At 41.6% G+C, this 20,400-nt stretch overlaps 3 protein-coding genes across 4 annotated transcripts; 2 read left to right on the top strand and 1 right to left on the bottom strand.

The window, feature by feature from the left end:
• Positions 1-2,776: 2,776 nt before the first annotated feature.
• cfap73 (cilia and flagella associated protein 73) lies at positions 2,777-5,383 on the top strand. Its single transcript, XM_076099645.1, is given in 8 exon segments — positions 2,777-2,884; positions 3,704-3,796; positions 3,926-4,117; positions 4,568-4,789; positions 4,906-5,064; positions 5,153-5,225; positions 5,228-5,295; positions 5,378-5,383. Coding segments are annotated over 8 exon segments (918 nt in total). The 5' UTR covers positions 2,777-2,779.
• Positions 5,384-6,113: 730 nt separating this feature from the next.
• Positions 6,114-9,038, bottom strand: drc10 (dynein regulatory complex subunit 10). The gene is made up of 5 exons (XM_076099124.1): positions 8,946-9,038; positions 7,670-8,288; positions 7,269-7,487; positions 7,095-7,166; positions 6,114-6,487 (listed from the first exon to the last, which is right to left on the bottom strand). Exons 1-5 carry the CDS (start codon positions 8,954-8,956, stop codon positions 6,200-6,202), a joined length of 1,209 nt encoding a protein of 402 aa, XP_075955239.1. The 5' UTR covers positions 8,957-9,038; the 3' UTR covers positions 6,114-6,199.
• tpcn1 (two pore segment channel 1) lies at positions 9,019-20,399 on the top strand. Of its 2 annotated transcripts, XM_076099119.1 has the most exons (26): positions 9,020-9,703; positions 12,386-12,522; positions 13,082-13,258; positions 13,340-13,453; positions 13,616-13,746; positions 13,931-14,019; positions 14,178-14,212; positions 14,328-14,386; positions 14,563-14,662; positions 14,790-14,906; positions 15,027-15,151; positions 15,234-15,282; positions 15,391-15,454; positions 15,548-15,592; positions 15,676-15,732; positions 15,820-15,873; positions 16,001-16,073; positions 16,575-16,682; positions 16,770-16,931; positions 17,081-17,196; positions 18,627-18,673; positions 18,766-18,834; positions 18,961-19,057; positions 19,280-19,419; positions 19,512-19,592; positions 19,678-20,399. In XM_076099119.1, the coding sequence occupies exons 1-26, from the start codon at positions 9,613-9,615 to the stop codon at positions 19,822-19,824; spliced, it is 2,484 nt and encodes an 827-aa protein (XP_075955234.1). In that variant the 5' UTR covers positions 9,020-9,612; the 3' UTR covers positions 19,825-20,399. The 2 variants fall into 2 exon arrangements, with proteins under 2 accessions (XP_075955233.1, XP_075955234.1); XM_076099118.1 differs by having other exon boundaries at positions 9,019-9,703; positions 15,676-15,873.
• Position 20,400: the final 1 nt, after the last annotated feature.

Genomic DNA, 20,400 nt, shown 5'->3' with positions numbered 1-20,400 from the left:
TCAGCTGATATTTCCTGATCCAAGTTTATTTTCAAAAAACGCTATGCATATAGGGGCATGTATTGTCTAGCACTGTCACCTCACAGCAAGAGGGGCCTGGGTTCGATTCCCGGGCTCGACGGCCCCTCTGTGTGGAGTTTGCATGTTCTCCCCGTGACATTGTGGGTTCTCTCCGGCTTCCTCCCACAGTCCAAAGAGATGTAGCTTAGGTTAACTGATATCTCTAATTTGCCCATAGGTGTGACATTTTAGCGTGAACGGTTGTCTGTCTCTTTGTGTCAGCCCTGCATAGTCTGGTGACTTGTCCAGGGTGAACCCTGTGTTTGCCTAATGTCAGCTGGGATCGGCTCCAGCCCCGCCGCAACCCTGAACAGGATAAGAGGTTAAAGATACTGAATGGATGGACTATGCATATAATAGTGGAAGTTGACACTGCGCGCCGGCCGGCTTTCGCTAGTCGATTCGTCCATGAATGAGAAAGACTTCTTACTGGAACTGAAACGACATACTGGGATTAAACTCTTTGTCAACAAAGAAAGGAGGATTAAGAGAACAGCATTCGGTAAGTGACAAACTGCGTTTGTTTTTTTTACATCTGCAGTAACTGTTCATTTGTCCATCGTGTCGTTTTTATGAATAATATGAATGGCTCACGCTCTAGTGCTGCTGTGTTGCTGGATTGATTTGTCATGCTTGACATTTTATGTGACTGGTTCTTGTCATTGTGTTAATTACATTGATTCTGACTTGTCCGTTAATGACTAAGCATCCCGTCATCGCGGGGTTATTTCGGACATTTGATTCTCTGTTTGAATCAGTAGGGAACAGCTGTTTCCCGCTAAATTAGCTTAGCCTCCCTGAACACACGCGGGGCCTCAGCTGTTTTTTGTTATTGTTCCGGGTTCAAAAGGTCACACATCCCGTTGTCTGTTACGTGAGCGCAGTCCACCGAAAACATTATATTTCCCACAATTTAAGCTTCTGCATTTTCCAAATGCACTAGTATTAATCAAACGTATTGTTCGGTTCGTAAGCCTCGTACCAAACGGTTTAATACGAATATGTGTATTATTACACCAATAGAAACAAATAACCGTAGCTCAGTAGGACAGCACAGAAGGCCCAGGTATAAAAATGCACGGCCCGCCACTGGTCTTTACACTGTGCCCATTTTGACACACAGAACAAACAAATGAAAAGTTGTTGGACATTGTTCAAACTAAATTCTCATTTGGGCCCCATATGATACAAGCCCCCTGCAGGTAACGCTGTTTCTCGTAGTAGTTTTGAGCAGGTTAACCATGTTTGAAAACTGCATGTAAACTCCAGTATTTTGTTGTGACTAATTATATTTCAAAGCCACAGATGATCTATCTCTACAGACATAAAAGTAGCCTACGGGACACTAAACATTTTAAGAAACAAAGCAAACATGTCACAAGGGAGTCACAAAGCAACAGAGCACAACTACTCAGCAGTTGAATGCTTGTACCAGTAAGTAGGCGAAGTAGTTGTAACAGTACAGTAGTTCAGTATGTAGAATCAGTTTGGACTGTGCTGCTATCAAGTGGGAATAATTAACGAAAATGAAAGATGAAAATGAAGATCATAGTATAGTTGGTCAGATAGATTAGACTTGGAAGCAAAAAAAATGGAAGGCTGTGGCTTTGGGGCCCACAACCCTTTGCCTGTTTTGCCTGCTCAATAATCCATTGGTGATGGTGTATTGATATTAGGGCTGGAGGGGATCTTTAAAAAGCTAGAACCAATAAATGTTTGGTGTGTTTGCTTGAAGACTACCTTAAACGACTAATTGGTTGTCAAAATAGTTGGCAATAATTGATTGATTAATTAACTTTTGTTTACGTGTATATAGAGTTGTTTTGATGGAGCTGCTACAATGTTAGCAAAGCTTAGCACCGGTCGATCCGAGCTCCATTGAGAGAACAAGCATTTTGAAAGGCAACAAAATATGAATTCAGACTTCTTACAAATCTGCATTATTATGTAGTTATTTCGTCAACTTTTATCCGTTTATTGCAATGAAATCACAGCAACATTGTTTATTTTGGGTTCATACAGCTGTAGTAAACCAGCCGACTCTTGCTAGACACAGTGAATACAGCTCAATGAAATCCACGGAGCTCCTCCGGACTATGTTATGAACCCAGACCAGACGGCCTTTAGTTTCCCGGCACATGTGGGACTTTCATAACAGCAGAAATAGAGGTTATTCCCTCCATGGTTGATGGTGGAAGTAAACGGCTTGGTTGATAACGGTTTTCATGGAGATAAGCCACGCCCCCTCTCCGAGTAAATTGCCGCGAGTAAACTCCTGCGCGCGAGTAAACTCCCCCAAGTAAACAGTAAACTGTAGCGAGTAACACGACAATTCACTTCGCGTTTGGTGTGAACGTAGCATAATAAAGCTTGAGTAAAAATTAAGGAAGTTGATTTTCTTTGTACTGAAATGTCGGATTGTGCCTTTAAAAGTTCCTGGTTTGCGTTACCATAGAAACGAGGGGGGCAAAGTTTGAAATGTAGCTAACGTTTACCAACCACAGCAAGATAGACCAACTTGACTTGACTCTGAAAAGGATGACAACAAACAGTAATGAAGTCCAGGAGCGTCCGTGAGGAGCCGTATCCACAGTGAGTTCATGTGGAGCGGTGCTCCGTGGTGGTGGAGCGTGTGGAGCTCAGCCAGAGTCCTCCCGAGCGGTCGATGTTAATAACTCCCCCACTATGCTCGTGTGTGAACAGGAGATTGAGCGGTGTGATGGCAGGAGGACCCTTGCGTGACTGCAGCTTTGACCTCTTTGATATGCAGAAGAAACGCCGGGAAGAGGGAGAGCTGGTAACAAAGATCAAGGAGCGCAGTCAGGTACTAGTTAGTTACCTCCCAACGTTACTTATCACGGTGTCACGTGTAGCAGCTAAGTAGCTACTCAACTCTTCACGTTATTTCAGGTAGTTTGGCCTAATGTGAGAAAGCTCTTCTTTATACTATGTAGTAATATTATAAAGTTAATTATTTTGACCAACTTCAGTCCTGATCATAACTAACGTTGCCAAATATTCATTGTTTCAGAATTTTAACTTAATTGCTCGTTTGTTTACACAATTCTTCCATTGTTCTTATGGGAAAACAACAACACAAACATTTAATTATATTTTGTATACTAAATGCTTAGTATTTTTTTTTTTTCACAGTCTAGCATGCGTCAATAGCAACAACATTGATTTTGATGTGTTGCATCAAACACACCAGAAAAATAGCATATATTTGACCAGTAGGGACAACATTAGAAAATGGTTCAATCTGCTGCAAACTTATAAAAACTACTATTTTGAAGCCAGGGCTCTAGATTGAAAGCCTATAATAGAATGCACAATGTTATGCTGTAACGCTAATGGCCAAGGATCAAAAAGTGTGGTTTCAAAGGGATGTGTATGTTTCATATGCATTTACACAGCTAAAATGATTTTAAAAAAGACAGATTAAAAAGCCCGAAATGGCCCTAATGAGGCGAAACTGTCTACAAGTTACCAAGCACTAATGTTACTTCTCGAGGTGTAACGTCCTGTCTTAATCTGTGAGAATTAATACAGACTGCTACATCGTGAGGAGTAATTTTAACTGACTGAGCATGCGTCATACATATTCTGAAGTCATTTTTGCCTGCTGTGTGTTTTTATGTAGATATTCGAGAGTTTGCAACAGCGCAGAGATGAGTTGCATGTGGAGATCAAGAAAGCGAGGGATTTACACTCAAGCTTTGATATGTTTCTGAAGGTACAGTAGAGGACCATTTCACTCAAGACTCCTGTACAAGACTGTACGTAACCTTATTGGATTTCAGTTTCATGGCTGAAACTGGACAAAAGCAGCAACACTAAGCCCCTCTTATCTCCTTCCCTGCAGGACGAAGTCGCTGATCAAGCTGCTGAGAAAGCAGAGAAGGAGAAGGAAGAGGTGCTTCAATTGGAGGCAGAGCTAGAGAGGCTAAAGCTGGTGTATCCCGAGCTGATGGAGAGGAAACAGGAGCAGCAGCGTCAGATACAAAGACACAGTGTATATAAGGACTTCATGGTGCGGGTGGTCACGATGACTAAGGTACTGCAGGGACGTCTTTACATGCAGCGAAACTAAATCTAAATTCGTTTGTCGTACATTTATTAATGTACAACATGTAGTCTATCATCAAAAGAGCCATTTACTTAAACAGAGGTTCCCAGAATTTGAAGATTGTACGACTATGTAACGAGCCACATTTTAAAACCTGACGGTAAATCTTAGATTGATGCAGCTCATTTTCTAAAGTTTCTCATTTAGTTAGAAGTGGCACAAGAAGTGTTAAGTGATGGCGGTAAGCCTCCTAAAATCTTGATGGATCTTGTCTCTCGATGATGGCCTTAACAGTAGACATACTCTGGCCCTGTCTCTTTACAGTTCATGTCTTATTCCAGACAAGTGCAGTCATTTCTAAGGTGTTTGTAGAGGTGGTCATGGACTTATTTTAAATAGATAATGAGCTACACCTTTTAACGTTTGCGTGTTTTACAGTTTGACGATGTGCAGGAGCTCACGGGTCGACTAGAGAGTCTTCTCCACTTTGAAGACCATTTCTACAAGAGAGAAATGAAGTCGCACGAGCAGGTCGACCAGCTGAAAGAATCCCTGCTGACACTGGAGGACGATCATCGTTTGCTGCGGCTGCAGAAGAACAACCAGCTGTCCCAGCTCCAGACCGAGATGGAGAAGACGTGCTCTGAAGCTCTGTCATGGGTATCAGACATGATCCTGATTACAAGTCGGGCATCAGAGCTTACACCACATCAAATGTTGCCTAAATATACAGCTGCCGTCTTGTGTGAAATGCAGTTGTCCCTGTCTTCACACAGGAAAGGAAGTGGAACCACATTCAGGAAACAGCAGCAAAGAAAACACTCTTGCTGGCACGGATTAAGGTGGCGACCCTTAACCTCTATGAAATGACAGGTGGCATGGTAGAACGAGACGAACCTGTGAATCTGAATGACACAGAGAAACAGCTTGATAAGGTGTGTACCCTGACAGAGCAGAGATGGTGATGAACCGCAGAGAGATAGAAAACAAACAACTTACGGTTTTCTACTGTTTCCTCTTTAGGTCAAGATGTTCATCCAGGACCATGAGGGCATACTAAAACAATATCAAACTCCCTCACAGAAACATCACGGACAGGAAAAAGACAAGTCAAAGCCCACAAAGCACATTTCAACTTGCGCATCGCAAGATGCTTCAATTTAAGCGTAAGCATATGTTTTCATGCTGCTTTAAAACTGAATTCACTGAACTATAGCATTGACTAATTTACTAGTTGTTCTCATGTAGAACTAAACCTGCACTTGAAGATAATTAACTTAAATAAACTTAAGACACTGAAGCAATCAACAACTTTTGTTCATTTAGCTCCTCTTTGTAATTTACAAGGCTTGATTATGAGTTGTGAAATGTTGCTGATAGTAACAGTACATTTGAGGTTGACTTGTTTAAACTTGATAAATACTGTATATCTATTAGGAATATCAGATGACTTGTACTGTTGGTGGTTCAATTCCCAGCTCCTCTTGTTCACAAGACAAATGAATGATATGTAATGTAGACAAGTGATCATTGTGAACATAAGGTCCTATACTGCCACCCTGTGGCCATTAAAGAACAAAGCAACTGGTACACCCGATCAATTAGTCCCTGTTGAATCTTATTTTAGCTGATCAGATCTGTTTTCAGTTTATAGTCAAGAGCTATGCTGGAGATTTGCTGAGGTCATTAAAATCAATGTACTTATATGAATTATAAAGCTGCTCACTCAAAACATGTGCAACAAATCCAAAGGCCAGAACATTTGTGCGGGTGTCCAATAGTAAAACATGTTCATTATCTGCAGCTGTTCCAACATTCATGATTAGTTTGATATTGTCGGCAGCAAGAAGGTATCTGTATATTAAATGTTGATCACAAAAAAGTTAGAAAGTGCTGCAATCCTTTATAATGTGTTCTTCACAAAAATAGTAAATACTAGTTTAAAAGAAGAAGTACTTTATTAAAAACAACACATAAATATGGAATATGGACTGTATGGGTTTTTGTTGTAAAAGATGTTCGACAGCTACGGTGTTTATCTGTGTAGCACCAGAGTAAGACACCATGAGGTTACTTAATTAGTTTGGTCTTCTTTTTGCCTTTTTTGGCCTTCTTGCTTTTGCCCTTGTTCTTTAAGGACTTGCGAGTGATGTAGCCTCTCCACACGGCTTGGACTAAAATAGCAGCTTTGGTCTTCAACTCCAGCTCCCGCATCTCCTCCCTTCTCTTCTCATCTGCTAGCCGACGCTTCTCCTGGATCTCGTTGCACTCCAGCTCCAGGGCAGAAAAGGGTTTCTCCAGCTTCCTCAGCAGCTCCTCCTCCCTTTCATAATCCATTGCATTCATCTCCAGGTCGGCCTGAGACAGGTGACGGTGGCAGTGATGGTGTCGAGGTGCGAAAGGATGAGAAAGAGTGAGAGATGGTGGTGGATAGAATGAGTACTGAATGTAAACATAGACAGGCCTTATTTATAGGCCTACTTGATCATTTCATAGCAGGTATAAATACTCTAATGCCTTGCTGATTAAATAGGTCACTGAAGGCATCTGTCCTGGATTTCAAACCAGAGACAGCCTGAAGGCGATGTGTGAAATGACCGATCACCACTGAACTAGAAAACATTTGTTAAATTGATTAGTTGATCAACAGGAAATAAATTGGCAACTATTTTGATAATTCATCGTTACAGTTGTCTAATAAAGTAAAAATGGAAAACATCCGCTTCTTTTATGTGAAGATTGAGTTTTAAATTATATCTTTTGAGCAGTATGACATAAACTCATATAGTTTGAAAAAGCATGCATAGACAGACCAAACTCATCAGGTAATAGGGACTGTGAGATGCGGGCGAAGAACAGACGGCCCTGTTAAACACCCTGAATATAGTGAACCAGTGACCACAGGATACACACTTAATTATTGTTTCTAGATACTTTTGTCTCTTTGTGGGGGATGAGTTTGTACCTGTTTTTTTCCCATGTCATCGTCAAAGATTTGGAGCATGTATTCAATTTCTTCCACCAACTTTTCATTTTTCTGCCAAGGAAAAGAAAACAGTAATAGTGACATAGGTTTTAATGAAAATGAAACATGATACATTTACTGTGAAACGTTGATAAAATGATACACTAAACTCACCTCTTGGATTTCTCTCTCTGCCTGCCTGTTTTTAGGGGTCAAATCGTTGAGCTGACTGTTCAGTTGATCAATCTCCTGTTGTATACCGGTTTGCTTCATCTTTGCCGACTTCATATGTGACTGGTACTGCTTGTCGGCAAGAAGTGACATACCCGGTTCTTCTTCGATCCCTTTCAGAGAACGCTGGCATTTGTTTAGCTTATCATTATCGCAAGAAATCTGTGATACAAACAGAAAGATAAGGGAGGTAAGATAGGGAAACGTTCAAGAGTAGAATATATAATGGCTTAAAAAATAACAAAGTCTTTGTTTTTTCTTATAGCCACATTGAAGCAAGTTATACGTGTGGTAGACTAGACTGTAAGTGAGGGTATGTTTTAACATCCAATTTGGTACGTCACCTTTGCATCTAGTTGCTTAATGGCTGCGGCTACTTCTTCCAGTGAAACAGCAATGGCATTGTGGTCAGGCGATAAAGACACCTGCTTGTGGAGAACCTGCTGTAGCTCCTCATCATCCAGACCAGTCAGCAACTTTTCAACCACATGGCTGTGAAACCTCTCAAGTCCTTTAATGAGCATGTACTCACTTTCCCCTACTTTCATACCTAGCTCTGCCCTCAAACCACAAATGGCATCTGGATGGACTCGGGCAACCCTGAGCAGATCCCTGACAGAGTTCTTGATGTCCTTCTCAAGCTGAGCCCTTGCTTCCCCAGCTTCTCCCTCTTGTTCCCCATCTGACTCCTGCTTGAGACCTTCAAGTGTCTCCAGTCTTCCAATTAATATTTGATGCTCTTTGATTGCCCCTCTCAATTCCTTGTCCACAACATCGGACACACTGTGGAGAGCAGGCAGAGTAGCTGCGATCTCCACTTGACCGATGCAGTTTTCCAGTAAGCTTGAGATGCACTGAGCCTCATGAGAGAGCAGCTTCTTCTGTGACACTTTGTGGTTCTTTTGTGAATCTTCTGATTGGGTCTTTGTCAGCACTGTTGCCTCCTTTGCAGACATAATGTCACTGGATGGTAGGAAAACAATTAAACATAAAACATTAATGTTGTAACATTTGTATAGGTTAAATACACAGTGTTTTTCCGATATCGCCTTGCAATAGTATCCACTTACTTAGCTAACTTTGTAAAGATAGTTCAGTTCAATATAGATTTAGTGCTTCCTCAACCCTTTTCCTCTTTTGCCCAATCAGCTAAAACATTCAGTGAGGCCTGAAGGAGTAAATCTACCCAGTATTTTACAAAAATAGCAAAGATGAGGGAAAAGTTTTAAGAAACACAGGTTCATCATTACCCCGAGTGTCCCCGTATGAAGGTATTATTGTAGAAATGGGCTATTTGCAACCACTGTAACGTTATGGTGTGTGGCATGTAGCCTACTGTAGGTTCGTGATAGTTACTTTAGCTTGTGTTGAATTAGATGTGAGTTATACAACGTTGATAAGCTACGTAGTTACCTGTCGAGGTGAAAGTTAGCCACAAGCAGAAGATGTTTGTTTCGCTCTGTTGCTAAGATACCACTAACGGGGATCAGGGTTACAAATCACTGGCACATAATTCAGTTATCTTATAATGCATTGTATAAATGGATGCATGCATGAGTATCTTCATTGACTAATTGAATGAATAAATACATTAATGTGACATGCGTTTTACAACATTACCTTAGATCCATTGAGTTTTATTTTGAAACTCTGGCAACGTTCACTCAGCATGCCGTAAGTTGCTTCAGTGTCGTGAATGTTTGTTGATCCAGCTGTAAACACAGTATCTGTAGAGCTTTTGTAGTATCTTTTTGTAAGTCTCGGGTATTGTTGCTTACGGAACGATTAACCAAGATATAAAATTGGTGTATTTAGTTACTGGTTAAATATAATCAGAACACGCATAACATCTGTTATCCTGCAGAAAGCTGCGTGTGCGGCGATGATGCCATAATGGACACACACCGGCGGCAGTCTCGGCTTGTTAGCCTGAGTGACAGTGAGCCAGTCGAGTCGGGGATCAATGTTTGTGACAGGACTAAGAACAGCTCTGCACCCGGCAGACCTCGTCTGCTTCACGTCACTTGAAAACTGTTAGTTCCTGTTTTGCACGTCTCACCAGAGTGTCGTTAGTTAGCTCTCACCTCAGTTAGCACAGCCCCCAAAAAGTACCCGGGTTGTTTGCTAATAACTAACGTGTTAGCGTCAGCTACAAGCGCCCAAGATGTGCAGTTATCTTGCAGTTTGCGGAACAAACCGCGCACTTATTTAGCTCGTGAGTAGCTTAGATTAACTCCAATTGAACATAATTAAATCAAGGCTGGTTGCAGCCTGTTTGTCTGCTGTTATGGAGTCTGACGACGATGTGCCACTCATCTTAACCTGGGACGAAGCAAACAGCGGTCTACTCAACGAGGAGACTGAGCGAGGAGACGAAAGTAAGTCCTTACTGTCATGCTCAGCCACAGTGGAGCTGTGCAAACTACCATGTGTTTACATTGGTTTTGATTCGCATGGTACTAGATGTACAATTAAAGCACAAATCAATGTGAGCAAATGCACTCAGTCAATCACATCTAAAACGAATGTAACAGCATTGCAATATATCCAGCCTCATGAAGGTTATAATGTACGTTTCTTGTTTTCAGCGTTAAAGTCATTATGGAAGATGTGGTTTGTGGTGCTGTTGCATTGTATTCTATTAATAGATGTTTCTAATTCTTAGTACACCCTCATTCACGTAGAGGTGGACAACGTCACAGCAAACTACAGCCTCCAACATGGCATACATTTGAATCAACCCCTTTCTGAAACACTTTCCACTGAAGTTGTTAACTAAACTGGTGACTGTGTACAGGCTGGTTGGTTGAGTTCTTCTGTATGATGGGTCCTTTCTGATCCTTTGGCTCCATAATGCACTGTTTTTGTATTTATAGAACTTTATAGTGTTGTTTATTGACGAGTGTTTAGTATTGTTGTATATTATATCATATCAATGTATTTTGCGATATGAAGTTAATGCTTGTCTACTTACCAGATGTGCACTAGCGCAGTCTGAAGATGCTGAATGTTGTTGACTGTAAGCTGCATACATGCTGCACGTCTAGGCCACACTGCATTAATGGAGAGCAGAGATTGTCCATGAGGCTCTGATATCACGTGTGTGTGTGTGCTCTACGTATGGGTATCCATGCATCCACTAAACATAGTAATCCTGCTGCCATTGTATATAAGCTACAAAATGACCCATGAGAAACTGCTGCCTCAGCAGACTGGTGCACCCCTGAGCCCCTCCCTGGTGCTCATGTGTGTGTGTACCGTGTGTGAATGTCTGCAGCCTGTGTGTAAGTGTGTCTGTGTTCGTGAGCGTACGGGATCATTTTCTCTGGCTCTCGAGATGAACAGGAAGAGGAGAGGAGGTTTTTTTCCACTGGATATTTGGGAATGGTGGACAAGGAGGAAGTATCGTACTGTTCTTGCTGATTGCTGTTGGAGCGTTCTGGAAAGAGAGGGAGTTTGAACCTGGGACACTGGGAAAGAAGGTTGCATTGTATCACCTCAGTGACAAACCACTCGCTTGGATAGAAGTGTGGAGTTCAGTTTTACTGCTAGTGGTCAGGACCCTTCAGATCACCACAAAACTACATTTTATTTGTCCTGGGGGAAACGGTCATGACTGCTGAGCCTGTTTGTGGTCCCGTGAGCCTGACCCCGCCGTGATTTTAACCGGGAGCTCCGAACATGTTATTGTTCTCAAACAAATGAGGAGTTGGAGTGGCACATGACAGACGAGGGGTGTACTCTTGTCAGGATAACAGCCAGGCTGCCGCTGGACTGGAATTTGATCTTCGCACTTCAGCTCAATCGGCTGCCGTCACCGTGGACAGGAACAATCTGTGACTGCCTTTCAGAGAGTCATCTAGTCTCCACAACGTGTTATTCCAAGGAGTCCTGCTTGAAGCAGAAACAGTTTGTGGGAAGAGCACCTAGATAGACTCACACAGGACGACATTATAGACACATAGAAAGGAAACTGTGACTTATATTTGAGAGATCCTGCTTGAATCTGTAATTCAAGGTTGTTTGAAAATACTGAGTTAATCTGGATTGAATATTTTCAGTTTTAACTTTTGAGTTCATTTTGCAGACAGTTATTTGTTCTTAAACCTACAGTATCTGTGTCATTTAATGATAGTCCATAATTCTCCATTAGGTCTTGCAATGGTATACTTCTTCCTCAGTGTTCTTGGATATCTAGATGTCCTCCCTGTCTTTTGAAGTTAGTCACTCTCCCTCTTGTAGCGCAGGATTAATTCCTCCTGTGGTTCATCTCTCTCGTGTCTGTATCCTGTCTGTGGAAGGAAGGCGACGTAATAGACAATGTGATATCATTGCAAACACTGCATTTTCTCACTGACTGGCTCCACTGGATTCAAAGTTCAAACTCTGTGGCTAAGGCAGGAGGCTAATGTTTGTAGGTCACATTTCACTCTCGCTGGTGGCGGTATCTCTCTTTAACAGATGTTCTTTTCCAAAAGAAGAAACCAATTGTCAAAGAAGTACTGCGCTTCATAAGCATTGTCAATTGTTTTGAGCGGTGTTCCGTCTCCAGTGTCACTTCGATCCCGCAGCTTGGCCTGAATACTTTTGAATCTGTGAGGACTCGCCTCTGGACTGAGTTTCTGGAGTTTGCATCAGGCCGGAGTGGAATGTTTGGCCATCTGTATCTCCAGATGTGTGTAGGAGTTGGAACAACACCAGGGCACTGTGGATGACACCAACACACACACACACACTGCTGTGGACTTCAGTGGCCTTGATTCATTGTCACAGCTGGTGCACAAATCCATACTGATCAATGGAGTGTATATGCGTACAGGCAGCTGGTTCCCATGAAGATCAGACCCACAACGGGAGTCCAGTAGTGATCTCCTCCTATGCCTTAGAACTAGACTGCATTGGTAGGCCCATACCTCTCTATGTACTGTGTGTGTGTGTGTGTGTGTTACCCATATACAAAAAGATGAATATGGAAAGTGAAGTTCAAATGTTTTGTTCTTATCCACATAAAGGCTGTATCAAAACATTGAAACCTTCGTGTTGAACGTGTTGTCTTCCAGATGGACGAGGAGGCAATTATGACATAGTGAACGACGCTGTGATCTCGACACCCGGGCCACAAAACCACAGAGCCCAAAATGTGTCCTTACGCCAAAGCTGGGAGATGAACTACCAAGAGGCAGCCATCTACCTGCAGGTAGTTACAAGCAGTGGACTGTGGCATTTGTTAGTTACTGAGTGTACAGGGCAGCTGAGTTTCTATGGTCATGTAATGGTTTTTATTACACCCTCCACACTGTATTCCCTGTAGATGGTTAAACTTTGGAGTCTTTCAATGTCTCTATACTTGCGTCATGAACAGCTGCTAGAAGTAATAAATCAATAAGGACACAAAGAACTTCAAAATAAAGTAGGGAAGCACAAATATTACATTTTCTAATAGTTGTCCTCTTATCATTTAATTTTTTTCTTTATTTAAACATATTAACGTTATACATAGAACTCAAAAATTAGGTTTCACAGTAATAAAAAAAAAAAAAAAAATACATATCAATAAATTGAACACTTAACTTCAAGGCAGCTACAAGGACCAACGTCCCATAAAACGTGTCACTGCTTCATCATACCAGTATGTCAGATTTAAGTTAAGCCAATGCATTGTGTTTACTGAAATCAGCATCTTTCAGAATCAATAAATAAGCTACAAAAGGGTTACATTGTGTGGTTTAAATGGATCATTTAAATTCCACATACAGGAGGGAGAGAACAATGATAAGTTCTTCACCCATCCTCGAAACCCAAAGGCGCTGGCAGCGTACCTGTTTGCCCACAACCACCTGTTCTACATGATGGAGCTGCTGACAGGCCTGCTGCTGATGATGCTGTCGCTGTGTGAAGCTCCAGCTGTGCCGTCACTGCGCCTGGACGTCTACGTGAGTAAACGTATACACACAAACACAAGCTCGTACGCACAGTTTGCTGTAAAGGTTCCCGTGTATTTCATACCTCTGCAGGTCCACGCCACTCTGGAGCTGCTTGCTTTGGTTATGGTGGCATTTGAGCTATGCATGAAACTCCGCTGGCTAGGCTTCCACACCTTCATACGACACAAGAGGACCATGGTGAAGGTAACTGATCCATGACGGGTACTTTCCCTTCAGCATGCTGGATGCTTGCTCTCATAGCTCTCCAATGAGGGAGGGCAGTCAACCCTGCAGGCTGCACGTCACAGGTTGGGATTCGGCTTCCACTGCTGCATATTGTTCACGTTGTCTCTTCTCCTTGTTTAGACGTGTGTGTTGCTGCTGCAGTTCGTGGAGGCCATAGTGGTTCTGATCAGACAGACGTCTCACGTGAGAGTGACCAGAGCTCTCAGACCAATTTTCCTGGTGGATTGTCGATACTGTGGTGCTGTGCGCAGGTACATAATGACTGAAACAAACGCACTCAGACTCCCAATCGGGTCAAAGTTTTGGTTTGGAATTGGTTAATTTCCCTTTTTCATGTTTATTCATGATTTTTATACCACCCCTTGAACATACAGACACCACTGATTTCACTGTCAAACGCAGTCATCACTGATGAGGTTTCTTTCATCCAATCAGAAACTTGCGTCAGATCTTCCAGTCCCTTCCTCCTTTTATTGACATCCTCCTACTGCTACTCTTCTTCATGGTTATATTTGCTATCTTGGGTAAGAATGCTTATTATTTTTCAAGTATATTAAAGGCTGTTGGTTCTTTTCTGCCCCCTTTTTACAGAACATTATAGAATAGTTCAGGGTAAACCATCTACTGTTTTTAGAAGGAACAGGGTTTCCTGTTACTATGTGCGCTTGTTGTCTCGTCCCAGGTTTCTGCCTCTTCTCTCCGAACAATGCTGACCCGGTACGTTGAATCTTTAGTGCCTGGCATTAATTTGTGTGAGTTACAAAAATTTTGGGGGAGTTTTGTGTCTGTGGTGGTCAGATTTCGTGACACAAACCATCTCCTCTCGTCACAGTACTTCAGCACCCTGGAGAACAGCCTCGTCAGTCTGTTTGTGCTGCTGACCACAGCAAAGTAAGCACATCGTTACACACAGTAATGTTCAGTTTCGTATTCACACACACGGCACACAAGCACTACTTCCTACTTTCAGATCTTATCATAAATGTAGGCTTTTTTTCCGGCCAATTCCACATTTTTGACTTTGTATCTCATGACTTGTGTATGTCATGCGTCCCTCTTTCTTGTAGTTTTCCTGATGTGATGATGCCAGCGTACTCCAAGAACCGCTGGTCCTGTATTTTCTTCATTGTTTACCTCTCCATAGAGCTCTACTTCGTCATGAACCTGGTAAAAATAGGGTTAGGGTTCGGCTTGTTTTCATCACTTCTGACATTTCCTTCCTTATTAAAACTAGACATGCAGTAAGGCCTTTCATGTGATCACTCATCAGCTTCACTTCTCTGTCCCCCTCCAGCTCTTGGCAGTGGTGTTTGATACGTTCAATGACGTTGAGAAGATGAAGTTTAAATCTCTTTTACTTCACAAGCGCTCTGCTATCGACCACGCCTTTCAGCTGTTAGTTAGCCGGCAGGTACGGCCTCACTGTTCTATGTATTGTGATGCTTGTTTGGTATTAATTATTCATTTTATATGAAGCGCTCACAGCCATGGTGTTTTATCTGTGTTGCTGCTTTTTTTTTTTTTTTTCCAGAGGCCGATGGGTGTGACGCTGAAACAGTTTGATGGTCTGATGCGTTTTTACAGACCACGGATGTCTGCAAGAGACCGCTTCCTCACATATAAAGCTCTCAACACCTCCGGGGCTCCGATGCTCAGGTATCAGCCTGATGCACACTTTTCTGTTAAAATCCTTCTGCATACAATTGCGTTGTTACATTTTCTGTTCATTCTGTTACAGTCTACAGGACTTTTACAAGTTCTATGAGGTCACTGGCCTTAAATGGAAGGTGCGTAGCCTTACTGTATATTTCTACTGTGCAGTTATAATTTACTCTATTTTGTGTCCCTTTAGTGAACATGAACTGAATATGTGTGTGTGTGTGTGTGTTGCTTAGGCACGACGCAGTGGAGAACATTGGTTTGATGATCTTCCTCACACAACCTTCCTCATTTTCAAAGGCAAGTTCTCTTTTTCTCTTCTTCTGTTTATCAGACTAAACAAATCTGTTTCTTGTCGCCATATTCTCAGCGCATTCTTCTCTACTTTATTAGGCATCAACCTGCTTGTGACGTCAAAGGCCTTCCAATATGCCATGTGTAAGTGTAACCATCTACATTCTCCTCAGACGTACCGAGCCTAAGTCTCTAAAAACCTTTTTAACCCTTTCTCTTGGCTGCAGGTGTGGTGGTTGCCATCAACGGTGTGTGGATTCTCGTGGAGACGTACACGCTAAATAGTAAGATCCTTCCCGTTGACGTTAAGCCATGTGACAGAAGGAAAGTGTTTTGCACTACAGATCTCTCACCTTTCTGTCCTCATGCAGGTGGATTTTCCTGGTCCAGATTTGTACCCTGGAGTTACATTGTTTTTCTGACCAGTGAGTCTCCCACTCACATAGAAATGATCAAATACTTTAAAAGTAGTCAAGGAGGGCGTCAAGAACTACAGTTGGTTTTTATGCACGTTTGCCAATACTAACTCTGCCTCTGTCCTTCCACTTTTAGTTTATGGTGTAGAGGTGTTATTGAAAATCACTGGTTTGGGGCCGATGGCTTATTTCAGCTCTGGGTGGAATCTGTGAGTAATAACTTGGATCCTGAGTTGATTGATTGACATATTGAATGAGTACTGAAATCAAAACGTCAGACTTGTAGTGGAGCACACAGTGAACATCAGACTGCATGTATCCATAGACCCTGTTCCAGTCTGTGCGTTTGGATTCAGTACTCTAGTCCTAAAGGCAGGGTTGGTAATCTTCTTCAAAAACATTCATGATATTTTCGTTGAAATTCCCGTGACATCCTGATAGCAATCGATGAATCAAATGGTCTGACAAAAAAAAGAAAATAGTCGGCCGTCATTGTTGCCGACTTGGCGACTCTCTCTCGCTAGATTTAGCAACGTTTGGAGCTGAAGCTATTTTTATCGTCCTTTTCTTGCTAGTTTGTCAAGATTACCAACCCTAGCTTTAATGTGGCTATTTTGTGAAAACTTCAACTACAACTAACATTAATTTTAACATGTACCAAAGGCTGGTTCTGTTTTGGGTGTTGATGTTCACTGTGCTCGTCTGTCCAGGTTTGATTTCACAGTGACGGTGTTTGCCTTCCTGGGCCTGATTGCTCTTGCCTTCGATATGGAGCCGTTCTACTTTATCGTGGTGCTCAGACCACTCCAGCTGCTCCGGTACACTGTCATTTCTTACTCTTAATAATGTACGTGTACTTATATTTGACTTTTGAAGTTAAAATTGTGATCTATTGTCTTTCACAGGTTGTTTAAGATAAAGCAGCGATATCGTAACGTGTTGGACACCATGTTTGAGCTCTTCCCCAGGATGGCAAGTCTGGGGTTGACCTTAATCATCTTCTACTACTCCTTTGCAATTGTTGGGATGGAGTTTTTTGCAGATGTGGTTTATCCCAACTGCTGCAAGTGAGTCAAGCAATTACATTTTCTTTTTGTATTCTCTTTATTGGTTGATTGAAGTATTGTCATTAACTCTGGTCCTCTGCAATTTCTTGTAGCTTGGGCACAAGATGATAAACCATGTTCCCTGAACTCTATCTTCTTCTCATTCTCAGCACCAGTACAGTGGCAGACTCCTACAGACAGATCAACGTCACCATTGGCAACAAAACGGTGTTGGAAGAAGGCTACTATTATCTCAATAACTTCAACAACATTCTCAGCAGCTTTGGTAATTACTCAAATCTTTTCGTTTAAAGATATGGCAGGAAATATTCTATATTGTTGCTTTGTCAACCAATCCCATGAAGAGACCAAAATCTAATATGTGTTAGTCGGTGTCTCAGTAAGTTCCAACTTCCTGAGCTTGTCTGTGGTTCTCAGCAGCTCATTTGTTCTTACTGAAGATGTAAAACAGTTCTCAAATATATAGTTTCATTTAAAGAGCCTGAATAATTTCCACTTATTACCAGCCGTGTTGTTTTCATCTTGGTAGTCGGTGTGTAAGTCATCTTGGCATATGTGGTCCTGAAGATGCTGCAGTGAGGGAACTTTACAGTTGTGTAGGTCAAATGAAGATTGTGGTCAGAGCATAACATACTATACTAAGACATTTTATTAAAATACTGGACTTTGACTTTCTAAGACTTTGTATGACATACTATAGTAAGACTTTTTCTCATCTTTAAAACTTTATACTATTACTTTTTGATATGATGCTATGATTTTTGATGACATACTGTACTATGACTTTTTTATGACTTTTAATAAAGTGCTATACTATGACGTTTTATCACTATGTATTTATAAAATGGTATATTTTTACACTTTTTTAACATACTATACGATCAATTATTATGACTTTATGTAATACTATACTATGACATTTTTAGGACTTTTGATGACATGTTATACTATTACTTTTTTATGACTTTTTAGGTATTACTGTACTATAAGTTTTTTGAATTATCTTTGTACATAGTATACTATGAATGTTTTTACTTTGACATACTAAACTATGACATTTATCATTTTTTTTGTGACTTTTTCAGCATACTATACTCTCACTTTTTTATGACTATGACCTACTGTACTATGCAATACTTTACTTTTTTTTGGGGGGGACTTTTTCTGACATAATGAACTATTATATAGAACCTACTGTATTATTACATTTTTCAATTTTTTTCGACATACAATATTCTGACTTTATTCAACATACTTTACTTTGAATCATTTGACTTTTTTCGTAATACTATGTTGTGATTTTGTGTGACTTTTTAATGACTTTGATGAATTGCTATACTTTTAGTATGACTATAGTATGACTTTTCCTGACGATGAACTATTACCCTTTTCTCTTCTTTTTTCACATACTATACTATGATTTATTTTGTCCTTTTTTTGTGACTATTTCCAACATTCTATTCCATGACTTTTTATGACATGCTGTACATTACCAGCCCACCACATTGAGTTGTTGTGAGTCCGTTTTTGAGTCATTAAGGCAAAATGTGGTCCTGGAGACTCGCTACTACATCTTCTCCAGCAGGAACTACCACAGAGGGCCATGACCAGCTAGTACCTTAATAGCTCTTATATTACCTTAATAGCTGGTCATTGTTGTTTTGAGTGTTCATTTCTCTTCCTTTTTACCCCCAGTGACTCTGTTTGAACTGACTGTGGTCAATAACTGGTACATTACCATGGTAAGAGTCACATATCCCTCGTCTTTCATCAGTCACTACATTTATCCGTGGTATGTTGCTGTTTCACTGATGCTGTGTTTACTGTCCTTCAGGAAGGGGTAACTTCCATGACGACCCACTGGAGCCGGCTCTACTTCATGACCTTTTACATCGTCACCATGGTGAGGCCTGTGCGGTCATGTGTGTTGTTGATGTGTCTCTTGGAGTATGCGCTGCATTTCCGCTTCAATCTGTGCATTAATGTTGTTAATGTTACTGTGCATGTGTGTGATATGTGATCTCTCCAGGTGGTGATGACCATCATTGTGGCGTTCATTCTGGATGCTTTTGTGTTCCGCATGAACTACAGCCGCAAGAACCGGGAACCAGTGGAAAACCCAGAGGGTGAGTTTGAGTGTGTGTGTGTGTGTGTGTGTGTATTGTGCATACATTTACAGAATGTATAGCTCGTCAGAACAAAAGCTTTTATGAATTCTTAAATCTTTGCAGTATTTCTAGAACAGACACTCGGATAAAATTATTATTTGATTATTATTTAGCTGCCAGTGCTGTGTGAAGTTTAAATTGGCTGTTCAGTGAGTCGTTCTAATGTCTGCATGTGTCTAGATGAGAACGGGATAGTGTTTGAAGTAGAGGTGAGTCGGGATGAAGCTCTGGCCACTCTGGAGCTGTACAAACAGACCTGCCCAGGACTGTCTTCTCTCAGCTCTTTACAGGGAGTCCTACAGACTATGGACAGGGGAGGGGTAAGACAACACACAGACAATAAACTCTTACTCCTCTGCTCTTGACATGAAATCTCACTAATCCCCTTTCCCTCGTGCTTTGGTGTGTACAGCACCCGTCTCTTGTGTACTTAGGTCGCAGGTCTAGGACGAAGAGTGACCTCAGCATGAAGATGTACGAGGAGGAGATACAGGTAAGAAACTTAAGACATTATTTTGAGTACCGTGTCGGTTGTTGGTCGATCGTAACCTCCTCACTTTCTCTACGTCTCGTTTCAGCTCGAGTGGTATACAGAGTATTCAAGGGAAAACCTGCCGGAGCAAGACCAAAGCCTGGAGCAGGATCTGGACAGTCCGGTCTCTGACCCGTCTTCCTTCCCAGAGCCTCAGCTCAACTCACAGACTGGACCTCACAGTGTCAACTAACGCACAGAGTGCAAGCAGTACTTGCCCATCAACATCTCAGCATTTTTAAATGCAAATAAACCCCGTTACTCCAGGTCTTCCCCACGCTCCAAGTTTACCACTGAGGAAAACTAGTCCGGGAGAACGTGAGAGGAGTTGATGACGACTCCCTCCTGGAACCTTCTCAACAGACAATAGGACCGCAGTGCAGGTCTGTCGCTCGAACCAGTGAAGCTAAGCTTTTTTTGGGCCAATATTACTTGGGAGCCTGTACTACTACTACTACTACGGTATGTTGTGTATGTATTCTGCTGTAGGCCTTTTGTGACCTCCTGTAAAACTTGTAGTACTTTAACCTGATGCCTTAGTTGATCGGCTCATCTGATTAGTATTAACAGACACTACATCTAAGTTATCTAAAACCAAAAGTAGAAACACTTACACTCCTTTTAGCTCAACCCAACAAAACGATTACAGTGCATCTCCTAACGAATGTCTCAACAGACGCGAAGTATTTCACTTTTATATCATTTCTTATTCTGTAATGTATTCCGGTGAGTTAAGAAGGGATTCTAATAAACTTTTTGAATTGTCAAG

This window comes from Anarhichas minor, unplaced genomic scaffold (assembly GCF_050575085.1).
Source record: "Anarhichas minor isolate MPS153535 unplaced genomic scaffold, ASM5057508v1 ptg000025l, whole genome shotgun sequence".
NCBI lineage: Eukaryota > Metazoa > Chordata > Actinopteri > Perciformes > Anarhichadidae > Anarhichas > Anarhichas minor.
Note: the sequence above shows the minus strand (reverse complement) of the source record. Positions and strands in the feature narration are given on the sequence as shown.